The sequence below is a fragment of the Cydia amplana genome, chromosome 7, assembly GCF_948474715.1.
Source record: "Cydia amplana chromosome 7, ilCydAmpl1.1, whole genome shotgun sequence".
NCBI classification, from domain to species: domain Eukaryota; kingdom Metazoa; phylum Arthropoda; class Insecta; order Lepidoptera; family Tortricidae; genus Cydia; species Cydia amplana.
In genome coordinates this window covers 11,695,671-11,711,082 of record NC_086075.1, presented here as the reverse complement: position 1 = coordinate 11,711,082, position 15,412 = coordinate 11,695,671, and the positions used below count along the sequence as shown (strand labels likewise).

General features: G+C 39.1%; 1 protein-coding gene across 1 annotated transcript in view; it reads right to left on the bottom strand.

The window, feature by feature from the left end:
• Window positions 1-15,412, bottom strand: part of LOC134649530 (A disintegrin and metalloproteinase with thrombospondin motifs 1-like) — a 75,091-nt gene that overhangs the window by 21,042 nt on the left and 38,637 nt on the right. The window contains exons 8-11 of the mRNA XM_063504295.1: window positions 9,324-9,496; window positions 7,569-7,714; window positions 5,670-5,788; window positions 5,206-5,314 (exon numbers count right to left, since the gene is read on the bottom strand). Of these exons, the coding sequence (XP_063360365.1) occupies window positions 5,206-5,314; window positions 5,670-5,788; window positions 7,569-7,714; window positions 9,324-9,496 (547 nt within the window). The remainder of the gene's footprint in view (window positions 1-5,205; window positions 5,315-5,669; window positions 5,789-7,568; window positions 7,715-9,323; window positions 9,497-15,412) is intronic.

Sequence of the window (15,412 nt, the reverse complement as noted above, 5' to 3'; positions counted from 1 at the left end):
TCAATGTTTATCGCTGACATATAATATTACATTATCTCTCAAGTAGGTTTAAGTGCAAAAGGGATGAACGCTTTCAGGGCGCGATGAGCGTTCAAAATCAATAACCTGACCACAGAAAACTAACACTAGACCTGACATTATTTACATAGACAAATAATACTTATTTAATTGTCAGAAGTTGTATGTATGCAGTCGCAAAATCTGTTTCAGTAAATCTATTATTAAGAGTGCTATTACATTTCGGGGATGAGCGAGTTTAGGTATTTTACGCGCTGCGGCAGGCCCCGCGATCTCAGGTCGCCGAACCCTTCCACCGCATTTTCCCTCGGTCGCACTACAATGATGGATTAAACATTCTTGATCCGATCGTGAAGCACATTGAAATCAATCATAACAACACTAACTGTACTTTAATATCAAAGTCCTAAAAATGTTATTTGGTACGAAAATACTAAATCCAGTGCAAATATACATACTTATGTAGGTCATTATTACTAGAAACAAATTATACGTACTTACTTAGGTACTCGCTTATTTTTATTTTTAGTCATTGCATATGGTATAGGTTGTATAGTGAAACTATTTTAGCTATATAATAAAACCTTTAATTTGTATCTTAAGTTTAGAAACGAGCTGATACTAAGCATCTGATGATGAAGCCTGATGATGATGATGAAGGTGGTCACGGATACCAATCAACCATGTAGTAACATGATTAGGCTCGTTTGATTCGTCTCAACAAGATCTTTGGCACTAGGTGACACTCAGGGTCTGATAATGGAGCTGGAAGGTGGCAGCTGGTACCAGTCAACTATGCAATTAAACCACTTCGTGTTTGAGCTCGTTTGATTCGTCTCAACAAGACCTTTGGCACCAGGTGATACTCAGGGTCTGATGATGGAGCTGGAAGGTGGTCACCGGTACCAGTAAACCATGCAACTAAACCACTTCGTGTTTGGGCTAGTTTTATTCATTTCAACAAGATCTTTGACACAAGATAGGACTCAGGGTCTGATGATGAAGCTGGAAGGTGGTCACCGGTACCAGTCAACCATGCAACTAAACCACTTCGTGTTTGAGCTCGTTTGATTCGTCTCAACAAGATCTTAGACTCTAGGTGATACTCAGGGTCTGATGATGGAGCTGGAAGGTGGTCACCGGTACCAGTCAACTATGCAACTAAACCACTTCGTGTTTTAGCTCGTTTGATTCGTCTCAACAAGATCTTTGACACTAGGTGATACTCAGGGTCTGATGATGGAGCTGAATGGTGGTCACCGGTACCAGTCAACCATGCAACTAAACCACTTCGTGTTTGGGCTCGTTTGATTCGTCTCAACAAGATCTTTGACACAAGATAGTACTGAGGGTCTGATGATGAAGCTGGAAGGTGGTCACCGGTACCAGTCAACCATGCAACTAAACCACTTCGTGTTTGAGCTCGTTTGATTCGTCTCAACAAGATCTTTGACACTAGGTGATACTCAGGGTCTGATGATGGAGCTGGAAGGTGGTCACCGGTACCAGTCAACCATGCAACTAAACCACTTCGTGTTTGTGCTCGTTTGATTCGTCTCAACAAGATCTTGGACACTAGGTGATACTCAGGGTCTGATGATGGAGCTGAATGGTGGTCACCGGTACCAGTCAACCATGCAACTAAATTACTTCGTGTCTGGGATGACAACCTTCCAGCTGCACATAAGACCCTGTGAGTACTATGTTGTGTCAAAGATCTTGTTGAGACAAATCAAACGAACCCAAACACGAAGTGGTTTAGTTGCATGATTGACTGGTACCAGTGACCACCTTCCAACTCCATCATCAGACCCTCAGTACTATCTTGTGTCAAAGATCTCGTTGAGAGAAATCAAACGAGCCCAAACACGAAGTGGATTAGTTGCATGGTTGACTGGTACTGGTGACCACCTTCCAGCTTCATCATCAGACCCTGAGTTCTATCTTGTGTCAAAGATCTTGTTGAGACGAATCAAACGAGCCCAAACACGAAGTGGTTTAGTTGCGTGGTTGACTGGTACCGTTGACCACGTTCCAGCTTCATCGTCAGACCCTGAGTTCTATCTTGTGTCAAAGATCTCGTTGAGAGGAATAAAACGAGCCTAAACACGAAGTGGTTTAGTTGCGTGGTTGACTGGTACCGTTGACCACCTTCCAGCTCCATCATCAGACCCTGAGTCCTATCTTGTGACAAAGATCTTGTTGAGACGAATCAAACGAGCCGAAACACGAAGTGGTTTAGTTGCATGGTTGACTGGTACCGTTGACCACCTTCCAGCTTCATCATCAGACCCTGAGTTCTATCTTGTGTCAAAGATCTCGTTGAGAGGAATCAAACGAGCCCAAACACGAAGTGGTTTAGTTGCGTGGTTGACTGGTACCGGTGACCACCTTCCAGCTCCATCATCAGACCCTGAGTCCTATCTTGTGTCAAAGATCTTGTTGAGACGAATCAAACGAGCCCAAACACGAAGTGGTTTAGTTGCGTGGTTGACTGGTACCGGTGACCACCTTCCAGCTCCATCATCAGACCCTGAGTCCTATCTTGTGTCAAAGATCTTGTTGAGACGAATCAAACGAGCCGAAACACGAAGTGGTTTAGTTGCATGGTTGATTGGTACCGGTGACCACCTCCCAGCTCCATCATCAGACCTATATATTCTGATTCTGACATGTCATCAAAAGCATTTGTATTCAGCCATTTTTTAATTTAGTACCTATAAAATATCAGATCATTTCAAATATCTTTAATGCTGTCCGGTAGTTACATACTATACTACAAAACCAAATCCACAGTACTAGGATCAAAGTTTCTCAGTCGCCGTTTACACGCACTGTCACGCACACAGTATAGCATTTTACACGGCGCCTGCCGCACACAATGATAAAAAACCTCGTCTTCGCCGTTGAAAACGTGCGGAGCCGACCGACACACGTCCTACCTCTACAAGCTCTGCCGCGGCACTGAGCTCACGACCGCGCGTCATCGGTAATATTAGAGTCGTTTTCAAAAAATTGCCAAAAAATTATAGTAGAATTTCATAAACACTAATGTATACCATCAGTATAAGCAAACGCTGCAGATTACTTGAGTATGAAAATGACTTCGATATTAAGTAGAATTTCGTAGGAATTGACACTTGTTTCGGAGAGAAAATTGAGTTTGTTTTTCTTCGATTTTCTCTTTCTCAAAGGTATTTAGGAAAAATGTCAAAAGTAATTCCTAATGTACAGGGTATTAGTAATACAAAATAGCCAGCTTTACCAGAGTAAACTTCTCAACATTTACAAATACGAGCTCACAATTTAGTGCTTCACGTGGTTTTTCGGAAACAACCATCAGAAAAAAAATCATTACTAATTTAATAAGCCCTTTTTCCAATATTTAAAAAGTAATTCCTAAAGATAAGAAGACGCTTTTACCGTAACAAGTACTCATTGTTTCTAATAATGACCCTAAAGTACTGAATGTCATCGAGGAATATCATCATTTTGCATTATTTTGACTTTTCTTGTTGGAGCGCTCTTAAGAAGAGATTCCCAGGGGAATCTGAGTCGCCGAGATATTAGAAGTTGCCATAGGGACTGCTCATAGAAACGATAGCCACTATATCCGAAACGTAGGCACATTTCATCATTTAATTAGAACAACGTGCTAACCAGATAACCAAGAGTTAGCCCCGGAAAATGAACAACGATCTCTAGAGCAACGAAACCTGCCTAGTAAGTTTGTTATACTATTAGGTACTAGATCCGGGCGTCTGGCAGATGTTTATAAGTGGAGTGGAGGTCAGAGTGACAGGCCAGCAAAACGTTTCAGTTGGGAAAGAGGAATGCCAAAGTACACGAAGGAGCCGAAATTTTCTCATTTATACAAGGCATGGTCCTATATTTTATCTATAGAATAAACAACATTGCTCATAATTGCTGAAGCAGGTGACGTCTATGAATAACATAAAGCTAGACGTCACCTGGCCCTTGCTTCTAACAGAAACGCCTCGCAATTGCAATATTGTATTTGATTTTAATACATTATTAGTTAATTACCATTAATAAATACTACGAGTATATCGGACCTAGAACCTAAAACTTGCATCCTTCAGGTGGCCTGCGTTTTCTGACCTCCTCCGATGAACAGATGCCTGGATCCAGCAATAAGGATAATAAAGCAAACTACCTCTCCGACTATACGGCGCAAGTCCGAACGTAATTACTCCAAGCTCCGGGCTGTAAAGGTCGGTATGCCAAGATCAGCCGTCTTTGTGAAAATTAAATCTTGAAAGTATTTTATTACCTCTATTATTGGCCCTTCGGTGGGAAATAAAGAAATAATGTACCAGATTACAAAAAAAATGCAGTTTCGTTTCGTTTCAAGGTGATTTGAGGGAAATAAACAAACTGAAGTGTACACTTGCTGTAGTGAATTGAGAGGTTATGATAAAATTTGTCGTTTATAAAATAGTACCGTCGACGGATATGCAACCGCTATCGACTGGATTACAAAGGATATCTGTAATAAAATCTCTAAGTAACGAATCGAATTATATTTTTGTATTTATAAGGGGTCTTGATAGAAATTATTCTTATGATATCAAAACACATCATCTTCATCATCATAATTTAGGAGCGTGGCTCTTGTCGGTGGAGTATGCGCCAGTTTACGCGGTCCTCGGCCAGGTTCTTTAGGTCCCTGTAAGACACGACATTTGCCCTTTCTTTTAATACACATCGCCGAAGCAAAAAATTTTGAAGCTACATATTTAAATAGCTTTTTCGCTCTGGGTTTTAATTTACAATTCTAATTTCTAATAACCCCGAAGGGAACCCGCTATGGGATTACTATTTATTTTTCATTTCTCATGTTCTAAGAGTAATTCTCCGTAAAATAATACGTTTTGACCCTCGAAGTTTTACTTTCTAGTGTTTTTTTAAGATTATGGATTAGTATAATTCCTGATATTTTACGCCCGATTCAATAAATAACTAGGTATTCGATCCTTAACTGTTCAGAAATCAGAAAAGTTCTTTAATAAATAATTAAATACTATACTCGTAAGTAAGTTACCTTTCCTTGTAGGTATTCGAAATGAAAATCATTATAGTGTTATAGTCCGATGAAAGCACCCATTTCACCCCTTGGTTAACAATGTACTATTAAAAAATATCATAAATAAATAACTTGTTAACCTTTGCCCAGTTGCCTATGGTAAAGATGCGTATTATTGCTACAGTAGCCATCAGGACACCAGTTGCATGTCGAGTCTGACGGGTTGCACTGGCCTTTTACACAAGCCCCCTGGAACAAAAAAACAGTTAATTATGTGATATCGCTTGTATTCTGAGACATTACTCGAGGCCAGCAAATAGCATTAACTGCCGGCAGATAATGACCTTTCTTGGACAGGTAGAATGTGTATACAACACATCACAAAAGGGAAAGAAAGCCTCAGATCGATTGCATTGTCTTCGCTTCGGCTTGTCCGACGTCAAACGCGATCTCTGTCATCTTTTACATTATCGACATTACTTTTGGCGTTGGTACTTTTAGCAAACATTTCACTGCTCTAGTCACAAGAGAGAATTTTCTCTAGTACTTCTCAGTTTCCTCGTAGTAGGTACCCTGTTGACATATATAATATATTACGATATACCTGGTAACAAAGATCGTAGGGTCTGTCGTAGCTGCAAGGCGTGGCATCTGGCAGAGAGCCGAAGCTGGAGGGTTCTCCTCCCGTGTAATCCACACACCACATTTCACATTGTTGAGACTCTACACACAAACAAGAGATGCATTAATGTTCATATAAATTATTGTCTAAAGTATACAAGAAATGGAATAAATTCTTAATAATGTAGGTATCTCCCAATAACTACGCAGAATTGGTCACGGGACACCAGTCGGCTTCGCCTTGGGGTGTGTTTACTTAGGTACACGATGATTAGTGTTTAGTGAGAGTTTATAGTTTTATACATTTGCTACTAAACGCAAGTAGGTACTTGGTAGATGTACGAGTATGAGCTCGCAGCCTCGCACTAAACACTAACCAATGTGTAAACAGGCCCTTGTACCCTCGTATACCCTACATACAGAGTTGCCACGGCTCGTGTTCATGTGTGCGAACAATTATACGAGTTGTCATGATTGCTTAGGTTTGTTAGACGTTAATTTAGGCTGAATATTATTAATTTATTAAGTTGCGTTAATATCGTACCATTAGTAGGTAATTTTATACTTCAATGTGAAACATTTATTTATCAAGTATTTATTGATTGTTATATTGATATATTGCCATCAATCTTGTACTATGAAATTTTAAGTTTCTGGACTTCAAAAACAGTAATATTTATGAAAGCATTCATCGCTGTGGAATTCTAAAATTTATCAAATATGACATTTGATTCTCACTGAATCTAGTGTGATATAAATCAATATTAATCAAAGATAAAGATAAAGATATATTTATTTGCAAAAATGTAGTGATAGACATAGGTGGACAATAATTTTGGAGGCGTACATTTCACTTGAAGAAGCATGCAAATTTTTCTTACTAGCTAGGTACTAAAACTAAATATATACAAATTGAAGCTAAGTTTAGTTATACAATAATAACATCATCAAAATACATAACATCATCAATAACTCTCATATTTAATATAAAAAAAAAAACATATCTGAAAAATCTACAATTCCATTGAAATTTGTGATTACCTACATTAAACTACCCGATCAGTAAATAAAATTACATTTGATACTATGAGTGGGTAGACTGCAAGTACGAGTATTAATTAAATATTTAGCCTTCGCCTAACCAAACTACAAATTAATTAAGGGATAATCATGCATGGTTGATTGTTATCGGGCCCCGAAATGTGTTAAAACCTCATTTATCATTGTTTGCTTCACGAAATTCAAATTATTAAAGAGTTTAACAGCTCTATTGTTCGTTGTTTGTGAATCAAAATAACAGGGCAGTGGACTTTTGTGTGCTGGAAGTGAATCACTCATGTCGGAAGTTACCGTACCTTTTTACATTTTATTGCGTTGTGTGTTTTTTATGTGTAAAAATTCATTACGAAGTCCCGGTGTAATTTTTTTAGGGAATAATTTATAGTTGCTCAGGTGGTTACATAATGTGCCGCTCTTATTAGTAATTATTTAAGTCCACAGGTCCGTCCGTTATGCCTTACCTACCAACTTTGGCTTTTTTATAATTAAATTAAATATGTAACCTTATAACCTTATTAGGCCCAGTATCACCAGTATGTCGTGTGTGTGTACTACAGAGAGACATACCGTCGGTGTGTATGTGAGGTATGAGCGAGCTGCGCCGGCGGAGGCACCAGTCGGAGCGCGCGTCGCGTGCAGCCGCGCAAGCGCTGCCGGCCCAGCACGTCGCCACCTGTGACTATAGACAGACATACCGTCGGTGTGTATGTGAGGTATGAGCGAGCTGCGTCGGCGGCGGCACCAGTCGGAGCGCGCGTCGCGTGCAGCCGCGCAAGCACTGCTGGCCCAGCACCTCGCCACCTGTGACTATAGACAGACATACCGTCGGTGTGTATGTGAGGTATGAGCGAGCTGCGCCGGCGGCGGCACCAGTCGGAGCGCGCGTCGCGTGCAGCCGCGCATGCGCTGCCGGCCCAACACGTCGCCACCTGAGATGCGCCGCCCTCGCACGCGCTCTCTGTCACCTCCCTAAAATCGGAGCTGGTTTACACAGAGGGTTACATATTTTGTTTAACACCATATGTTATTTCAATTTTATTATGAGTGGGATTGAGGTTTTTTCGATTAATGTTATGGAAAGTTAACCTGATTATAAATTTTCTCCTGCCTGGTAGGTATTGCGTTATTAAGTAAACTGTGCGTGTAAATAGCAAAAAAAACGATATAAAACACTGATTACAAAATTTTACGGTATCAACTGCATGAATAATTTTGCATTCACTGAATGATTTTGTAATTCGCTACATATTTGATTTTCTCAAAGGTGTTCATTGTGCATACTTATACAATTGTATTTTACAAATAGACTCGCATAGGTAAACATTTTTAAAGTTAGTAACAGCAGTATTTGAACAGTATTTGAAAGCCTGTTCTATTCACTACAAAAACTATGCTCCTTGTCGTCTCGCCTCCAGTCTCTACTTCCTGAAAACAGTCTTATTCCTGGACACCTATGCGTTTTTAATAATACGCATTACATCAAAAACTTATTTTTGTCAGCGAGTACAAAATGATACCAATTTCTTTAAGTCTGAACTTTTTAAAGATTATAAATATTATAATAGTTACGGAACAATTTTTCTATGGGAGTAACGGACCAACCACCCTGAAATCACGAAAATGTTTAGAAAGTATGGTTGTATTGTATTTCAACACCTTTTAATGTAAAATGTACCTACATTTGAGAATACAGTCCCTTGATCGATACGGTACATTGACATAGATGTCATAAAATATATATCCACAGCATTTGCTATAGACACAAAAAACTCAATTTGATTTGTTTCTAATTATAAGGCTCATCTTGAATTCGTCTTGATTTCACAAAATATTCAGTTATATTAAATTGTCGCGCCTGAATACGCGGCTCCGGTATAAAACAATTTTCACTGAGATCGAAAAACCCGACGCACAATGACTGTAACTTTTCAACTTATTCTCGAAACAAGTGCTAGTTTATAAAGAAAAGTTTTATTGACTCGCGTCATTGTTAGCTTCATTCGTGAGAAGTTCTTGAAAAGACATTGGTAAACTATTTTAATGGCGTCATTATCTCATATTTTATTTAATACGGTTACATGATTGATGGCAGATGGGCGGTCTTTATTTTGTGGAAGTTAAAAATTTAAACGGGTCACCGCCTCAATGTGTTGACATTAAAAACACAAAAACTTGTTGTTTAATAAGTTTTGGAGGTTGCTCCATAAACATATACGTCATATACTCCATAAACATGGAAAATCTAGAGTAAAAAAATTACACTACCTACATAAAGTAAGTAAATAAATGCACTTTAATGCACCACAAAAGAAAAATTCAATAACAGATTTACAATACCCTGCACTGACTTTGTTGCACATATTTAGTTTGTAGTTAGAGCATAGAAGCAATTCCTCTAATGGCATTCATTCGGTCCACTCATTTCAGCGCGGCTCTCCAGCATTCGCAGCCCACAACCGAAGTTATAGCGTTGCACGCGCGCTCTATGCCCGACTCTTCCCAATGCAGCCGGTCCGGTGGCTCATCTACTCTATGCTCAAGGCTTCTCCGGACTTAAATGTGGTTTATGCTGACTTACCCCTTATACCAGCATCGCCGAGACCTGGTTCGCAGCCCATAACCGCAGTCAGCATTGCACGTGCTCCATACCCCCCACTCCTCCCAGTGTGGCCGTTCCGGTGGTTCTTCTACTCTGTCCTCACTTCTGATCCCGTGACCAGGCATTGGTTCACAGACTCGATTCACGCACCACTGCAAAAAATAATTTCGTTGACGTTTGACTTATATAATATATGATGTTAGGCAGTTATTTAGGTGGTAATTTCGTGATAGGTAAATGGGGGTCTACGAAAAATCTATAATATAAGAACAGGCTGATGCTGATGATGGTCATGATTCCATGACAGAGTAGCTTTAGAAATTGCAGCCCTATGGATAAGTGAAATTTATTTATCTGTCTACTTTTTTCTAAAAGCTATCGCATTTAGAGCAATACACGTATGTACTCGTATAAATACAACATTTACAACCGCACTAAAACTTTCTGTCGTAAATTTCAAACGGAAGGTCCTGCTCCCAACAGGCGGCAAAGTGCTTACTCCTGTTATATCGAATAAAATAAAATTTAAAAGAATCATTTGCTAGTGAGGAAATACAAGCACCAAAATTATTTTTAAACCTTATGTATGAATACCTACAGCAAGATTGAACAAATGTCACTAATCGAATAAATTGATGACTAAGCATATTTAAGTAGTACCTAAAGAGTAATATAAAAAGTTACATAGAAAGTAAACACTATAATTACATAAAGACTATAATTGAAGGAAGAATAGAAAAAAGAAAGGCAGAGGAAGGCCGCGACGTGCGTTTTTGGACCAAGCCAAAGAGAACATCAACGTAGTGGCGTATCAGGAGCTCAAAACAGTGGCAGAGAGAAAAACAGAATTAGTGAGGGTGTTAAGTGAAATGACCTTTTTTTGCTTGATTAAAGCATGAAACTTGGCACAGTTGTTCCTTATATCAAAATAAGCCGATTAAGATCGGTAGCCCGAGGGACCCCCCGCTTAAGCCCGAGAGGGGGGGCGTCAAGTAGCGCCCCGCCCGGCTTCATTCTAAAAATTCTAACAGGCCCCGCTTAGCTAATAGGTCATATTTGGTATCAATTTCGGATAAATAAATAACGTAGAATTCATTTCTGGTATAAAAAATTGCAATTTGTTGAAAAAAAAAATAAAAAAACACAAAAAATCTAATTTTTCAAGTGTAATTTTTGTTTTATATTTATTGTCAAAATAAAACTGCTTAGTTTTTCTACATACAAAAAATATGACAATAAAGCCTATTTAATGCAGATTTTAAAAACATACCTTTTACTAACCTTTATTAAAAGGAAATTGCATAAAAAAAACTTATATCGTCTCGCGCCGGTGAATATCTTTTTACCGACATCGGCATTGATATAGACAACATCCGAAGTGCACACTCTGGAGACCGATTAAATGTATTGTTTATTGTTGTAGATTCTATTATAAAGATAGAAAAGCGTACAATTTTTTTTAATGTGTCGTTCAGTGAAAAAGGGACCTTAAAAAAATTATCACAGCCAGCCTCGTGTTTGTATAGAAGCATACTCGTATTTAGTTAATGCCAACCACTCCATGGACTCCATGGTCCCTGTTCTCAATTAATAAGAAGTAAACTGTAAGTATTCTTTAATATACTTGCTTATTACATTATACCACATTTAAACTTTGCGTCTTGTGTATTAATACAGTTCCTTCCCCCGACACATGAATGGGTACATTTCGTCATTCACGTATATATGTCAGTTTCAACCATATTATGGCCACAGCAGGGTTGTCAGAACAGTTTGGAAACAGTCGTCTGCTCCTTGCTTTCATTCCCAAGAAGACGGACTGAGCAAGTTTAAAGAGGAACTAAAGTCTGACCCCAAACATATAATCCTATCCTGATAAGGCTGCTTCTATTTCAGTAGTCGATTCATGTAAAGAATTATTTCGGGCATTTTTTAATTATTTAGCAACGGCTTTATCTGTAAGTATCACTGTACTTTGCTTTACAAGGTTATTTCACCTATCATCATATAAAGGTATAATAAAGTTTTGGCGAATGCTATTTATTTACTGCTATTGCTCCATCCTGTAGGAGCTTGAATCCTTGTATCGGCCAGGCTAAAAAGGGTCCATGCTTAGATCTCACTTTTATACACCTTATATTAAATGGGGAACCCGGGTTCAAATTCTAGAAGGCATTTATTTGTTTGTATATCGTGAATACTTGTTCCTGAATTACCTATGGATGTTTTGAGTGTATGTATCAAATATATATGATATATATCACGTAGTACCCACATCACAAGTCTTATTGAGCTTACAGTATTACAAGGTCGATCGAGAGAATGCTTGGAATACGAGTACGACTCCTGGTTTTTCAGGGCCCGATAGAAATAAATTAGAGTTTAATTTACCATGACGGTAAGCTTCACTTATAACCACTGATCTTTTAGTGAAACTCATTTCTTTACCACTAGGTAAATCATTTTGAGACACTGTGTTGACAAAACTTCGAAGAGTTAAAAGTCCTTATTTATGCCATCGCGAAATTGTGTAGAGAAACATGTCACAACTAATGTTCCTCGTGAGATTCCGAATACTCCAAGAACCATGAAAAGTCCGATTCATTTAATATGATGGCCCTAGTTGCAGATGCTGTAAAACAGTCATTGCAAGGTATTGATACGCACAGTAGACATGAACGTAGTCATAGCAGCTAGACTAGATTCATGCGTACGAATATTTCCCCAACTACAGGAATTGTGGGCTCACGTTGACACAGTGGAAAACACAATTATATCACATGACACACCATTGCATCCAGGTCAAGGAATTATATTTTAAGCTAATAAAATTATCTATTCTATAAGCTAAGTAAACTATCTTTTATTTACCCTAAAAGAGCGGAAGTCTTAGCCCTGTTTCGAGCATTCAGTGGAAAGGGGAGAAATAGTGAATTCGAAGCATGGAATCTGTTCAGAGTTCAACCAAACCACTACAAGGATTCAAGCTCTTACAAGATGGAGCAATAGCAGTGGCTAAAAGCATTCCCCTAAAATACTAAAATGTTATTATATGATCGGTAATAAGTGCAATACTGAAGAAGGCAAGTTACACCGGGATATTGAAATGAAGAGTTGTATAATGTTATACCTGTTCTATGAGGTTAAGTCACTGCTAAGTTATTTTATTATTAAATTCCATAATGTATACCTACTTCTAACAAAAGGGAGCCATATAAATGCCCTATTACGCGCAGTGTACCGAGGGGTTGATGTTTAGGTTCAGACGTTAGTTCGTCGTCAAACTTGCTCAGTCCGTCAGACTTCTTGGGAATGAAGCAAGAAGCAGACGATGGGTTCGACACTGGTCTGACACCTGCTTTGGTCAGAATATGGTTGAAACTGACCAGAAGTAAATGCAAACCGGAATAAAAAACGCGATGCAACTACATGAATGATGAAATGTACGCATTTATGTGTCTGGGGAAGGAACCGTATTACGACACAAGACGCAAAATTAAAGTGTGGTAGGGTAATTCGCCAGTAACTGGCCACTTTTAGTAACTGGCCACCCAAAACCAAAAATTCATTTTAGGCCAGCCAGTGGCCAGTTATTGAAAGCTGGCCAGTTTTTGGAACCTTATATTAAAATGAATTCTGTTTATAGGTGAATAGAATTCATTTTTAGTTTAGAGCGGCTAGTTATTAAAGCGGCCAGTTACTGGCAAATTATTCTACAATGTAATGAGTAAGTAGATTAAATAATACTTACAGTTTACTTCTTATTCATTGAGAACAGGGACCATGGAGTCCATGGAGTGGTTGGAATTAACTATGCTTCTATACAAAAGAGAGGCTCTATGATCAATTTTTCCAAGGTCCCTTTTTTCACTCAACGACACATTTTTTTTCTAATCAAATATTATGTACGCCTTTCTATCTTTAATCTATCTTTATCTACAATAATAAACAACACATTTAGTCGGTCTCCAGAGTGTGTACTTCGGATGTTGTCTATATCGATGCCTATGTCGGTAACAAGATATTCACCGGCGCGGGACGATATATGTTTTTTTAATGCAATTTCTTTTTCATAAAGGTTAGTAAAAGTTATGTTTTTAAAATCTGCATTAAATAGGCTTTATTGACATATTTTTTGTATGTAGAAAAATCAAGCAGTTTAATTTTGACAATAAATAAAAAACAAAAATTACACTTGAAAAATTAGACTTTTTGTGTTTTTTTTAATTTTTTTTCAACAAATTGCAATTTTTTATACCAGAAATGAATTCTACGTTATTTATTTATCCGAAATTGATACCAAATATGACCTATTAGCTAAACGGGGCCTGTTAGAATTTTTAGAATGAAGCCGGGCGGGGCGCTACTTGACCCCCCCCCTCTCTCGGGCTTAAGCGGGGGGTCCCTCGGGCTACCGATCTTAATCGGCTTATTTTGATATAAGGAACAACTGTGCCAAGTTTCATGCTTTAATCAAGCAAAAAAAGGTTCGACCTATTTTTGTTACTTAAAACCTTAACTAAATGGCGATGTGATGATGATGTGACATACAAAGTGACCATTTCTCTCAAATAATTTGGAGGTATACATTTTCAAATTACGCCTGAATTCATAATACATTTGAAAAATCTAACGACAACGACTTAATCAAGATTTGTCTCCAAAGAATCCAACTTATCCATACGAGTACGTATACATACCTATGGATAACTACACACTTTAAAACATTCAAAATATAGAGGTAAGTGCCTAATATCTACCTGGATATCCGACCGAGTAATAACCATTGACTTGACTTATTGTCCTATGTCCCCTAGATGGGACACAGTGCGCCGTCATCTGGATCGGTCTTGAGCTTCGTGCTTGACTTCGCTCCAAGTCTTCCCAATAGCCTCTGCCTCTGCAATAATAGTCCGGCGCCAGGTCTGCCTTGGACGGCAACGTTTCCTCTTTCCTTGGGGATTCCAGTCTAGGGCTTGCCTCGGTATGTGGCCAGGATCCCTTCGGATTGTGTGCCCAATCCAACTCCATTTCCGGCGCTTGATCTGCTGGTTGATCGGGGTCTCATTGCAGCATCTCCACAGGTTGGCATTAGAAATTTTCTCGGGCCAGTATATACCGAGAATGCGGCGGAGGCAGCGGTTAATGCAGACTTGTAGCTGGCGCGAGATATCTTTTGTGACCTTCCACGTCTCGCACCCATACAGCAAAACGGTTTTTACGTTTGACCGGAATATTCTGAGCTTAACTCTCCGTGTCAGTTTACTTGATTGCCATACGGGGCGGAGCTGTGCGAAGGTTGCTCTTGCTTTGGCTATTCTCGAAGCGATGTCCTCTTCGGTCCCTCCAGTTTCCGACACGACGCTCCCGAGGTAATTAAATTTGTGGACTTGCTCCACAGCCTCTGTGCCAATAAGGAGCGGCACAGTACTTGCCGCCCTGCACCTCATCTCTTGGGTCTTCCGGGTGTTGACTTTGAGTCCCATCTTCATTGCCTCACTTCGAAGGTCGTCCAGCTTGGCTTGCATTAATATGCAATATGCTAATGCGCGTGTGTGGCTCAGCAGGCATAGGTATAGGTTAATAAGGTAGAGTAATAACCATGCAATGTACTAAACAAAAATATAATGCCAAAATATTCTACGCAGGACGCACAGTTTCAGACTGCAATCAGCGAATTGCACCGGTAAAATAGTTTTCCCGAGCATCTGCATGAGAATAGGCAATATTTACGGCGCAACATTCGCCCGCGGCGTGCGCCCGATATGTAACAAATTAAATCAGCACCGTAGTTTAGGCCGTTTACACACTGCGACTTTTTGCACCGCTAGAGTCTCAATACAGTAATTTAGGATTTTTTTTTCTTCTAGTGTGGGAGTTATCTGTAATTTAAGTATTTTAACTATACACAGCCAAGCCAAGCCAAGCCTGGCCAAGATGACAATCGTTGATAGAAAAAGCCAATCATATCACGTGACTTTTCGTAGCATCTGTGATACATTTTTTCTTATCGTTTCACATTTGGTGATGTACGATTGTCGTCTTGGCTGGTGTAACGAGCTGTTCGT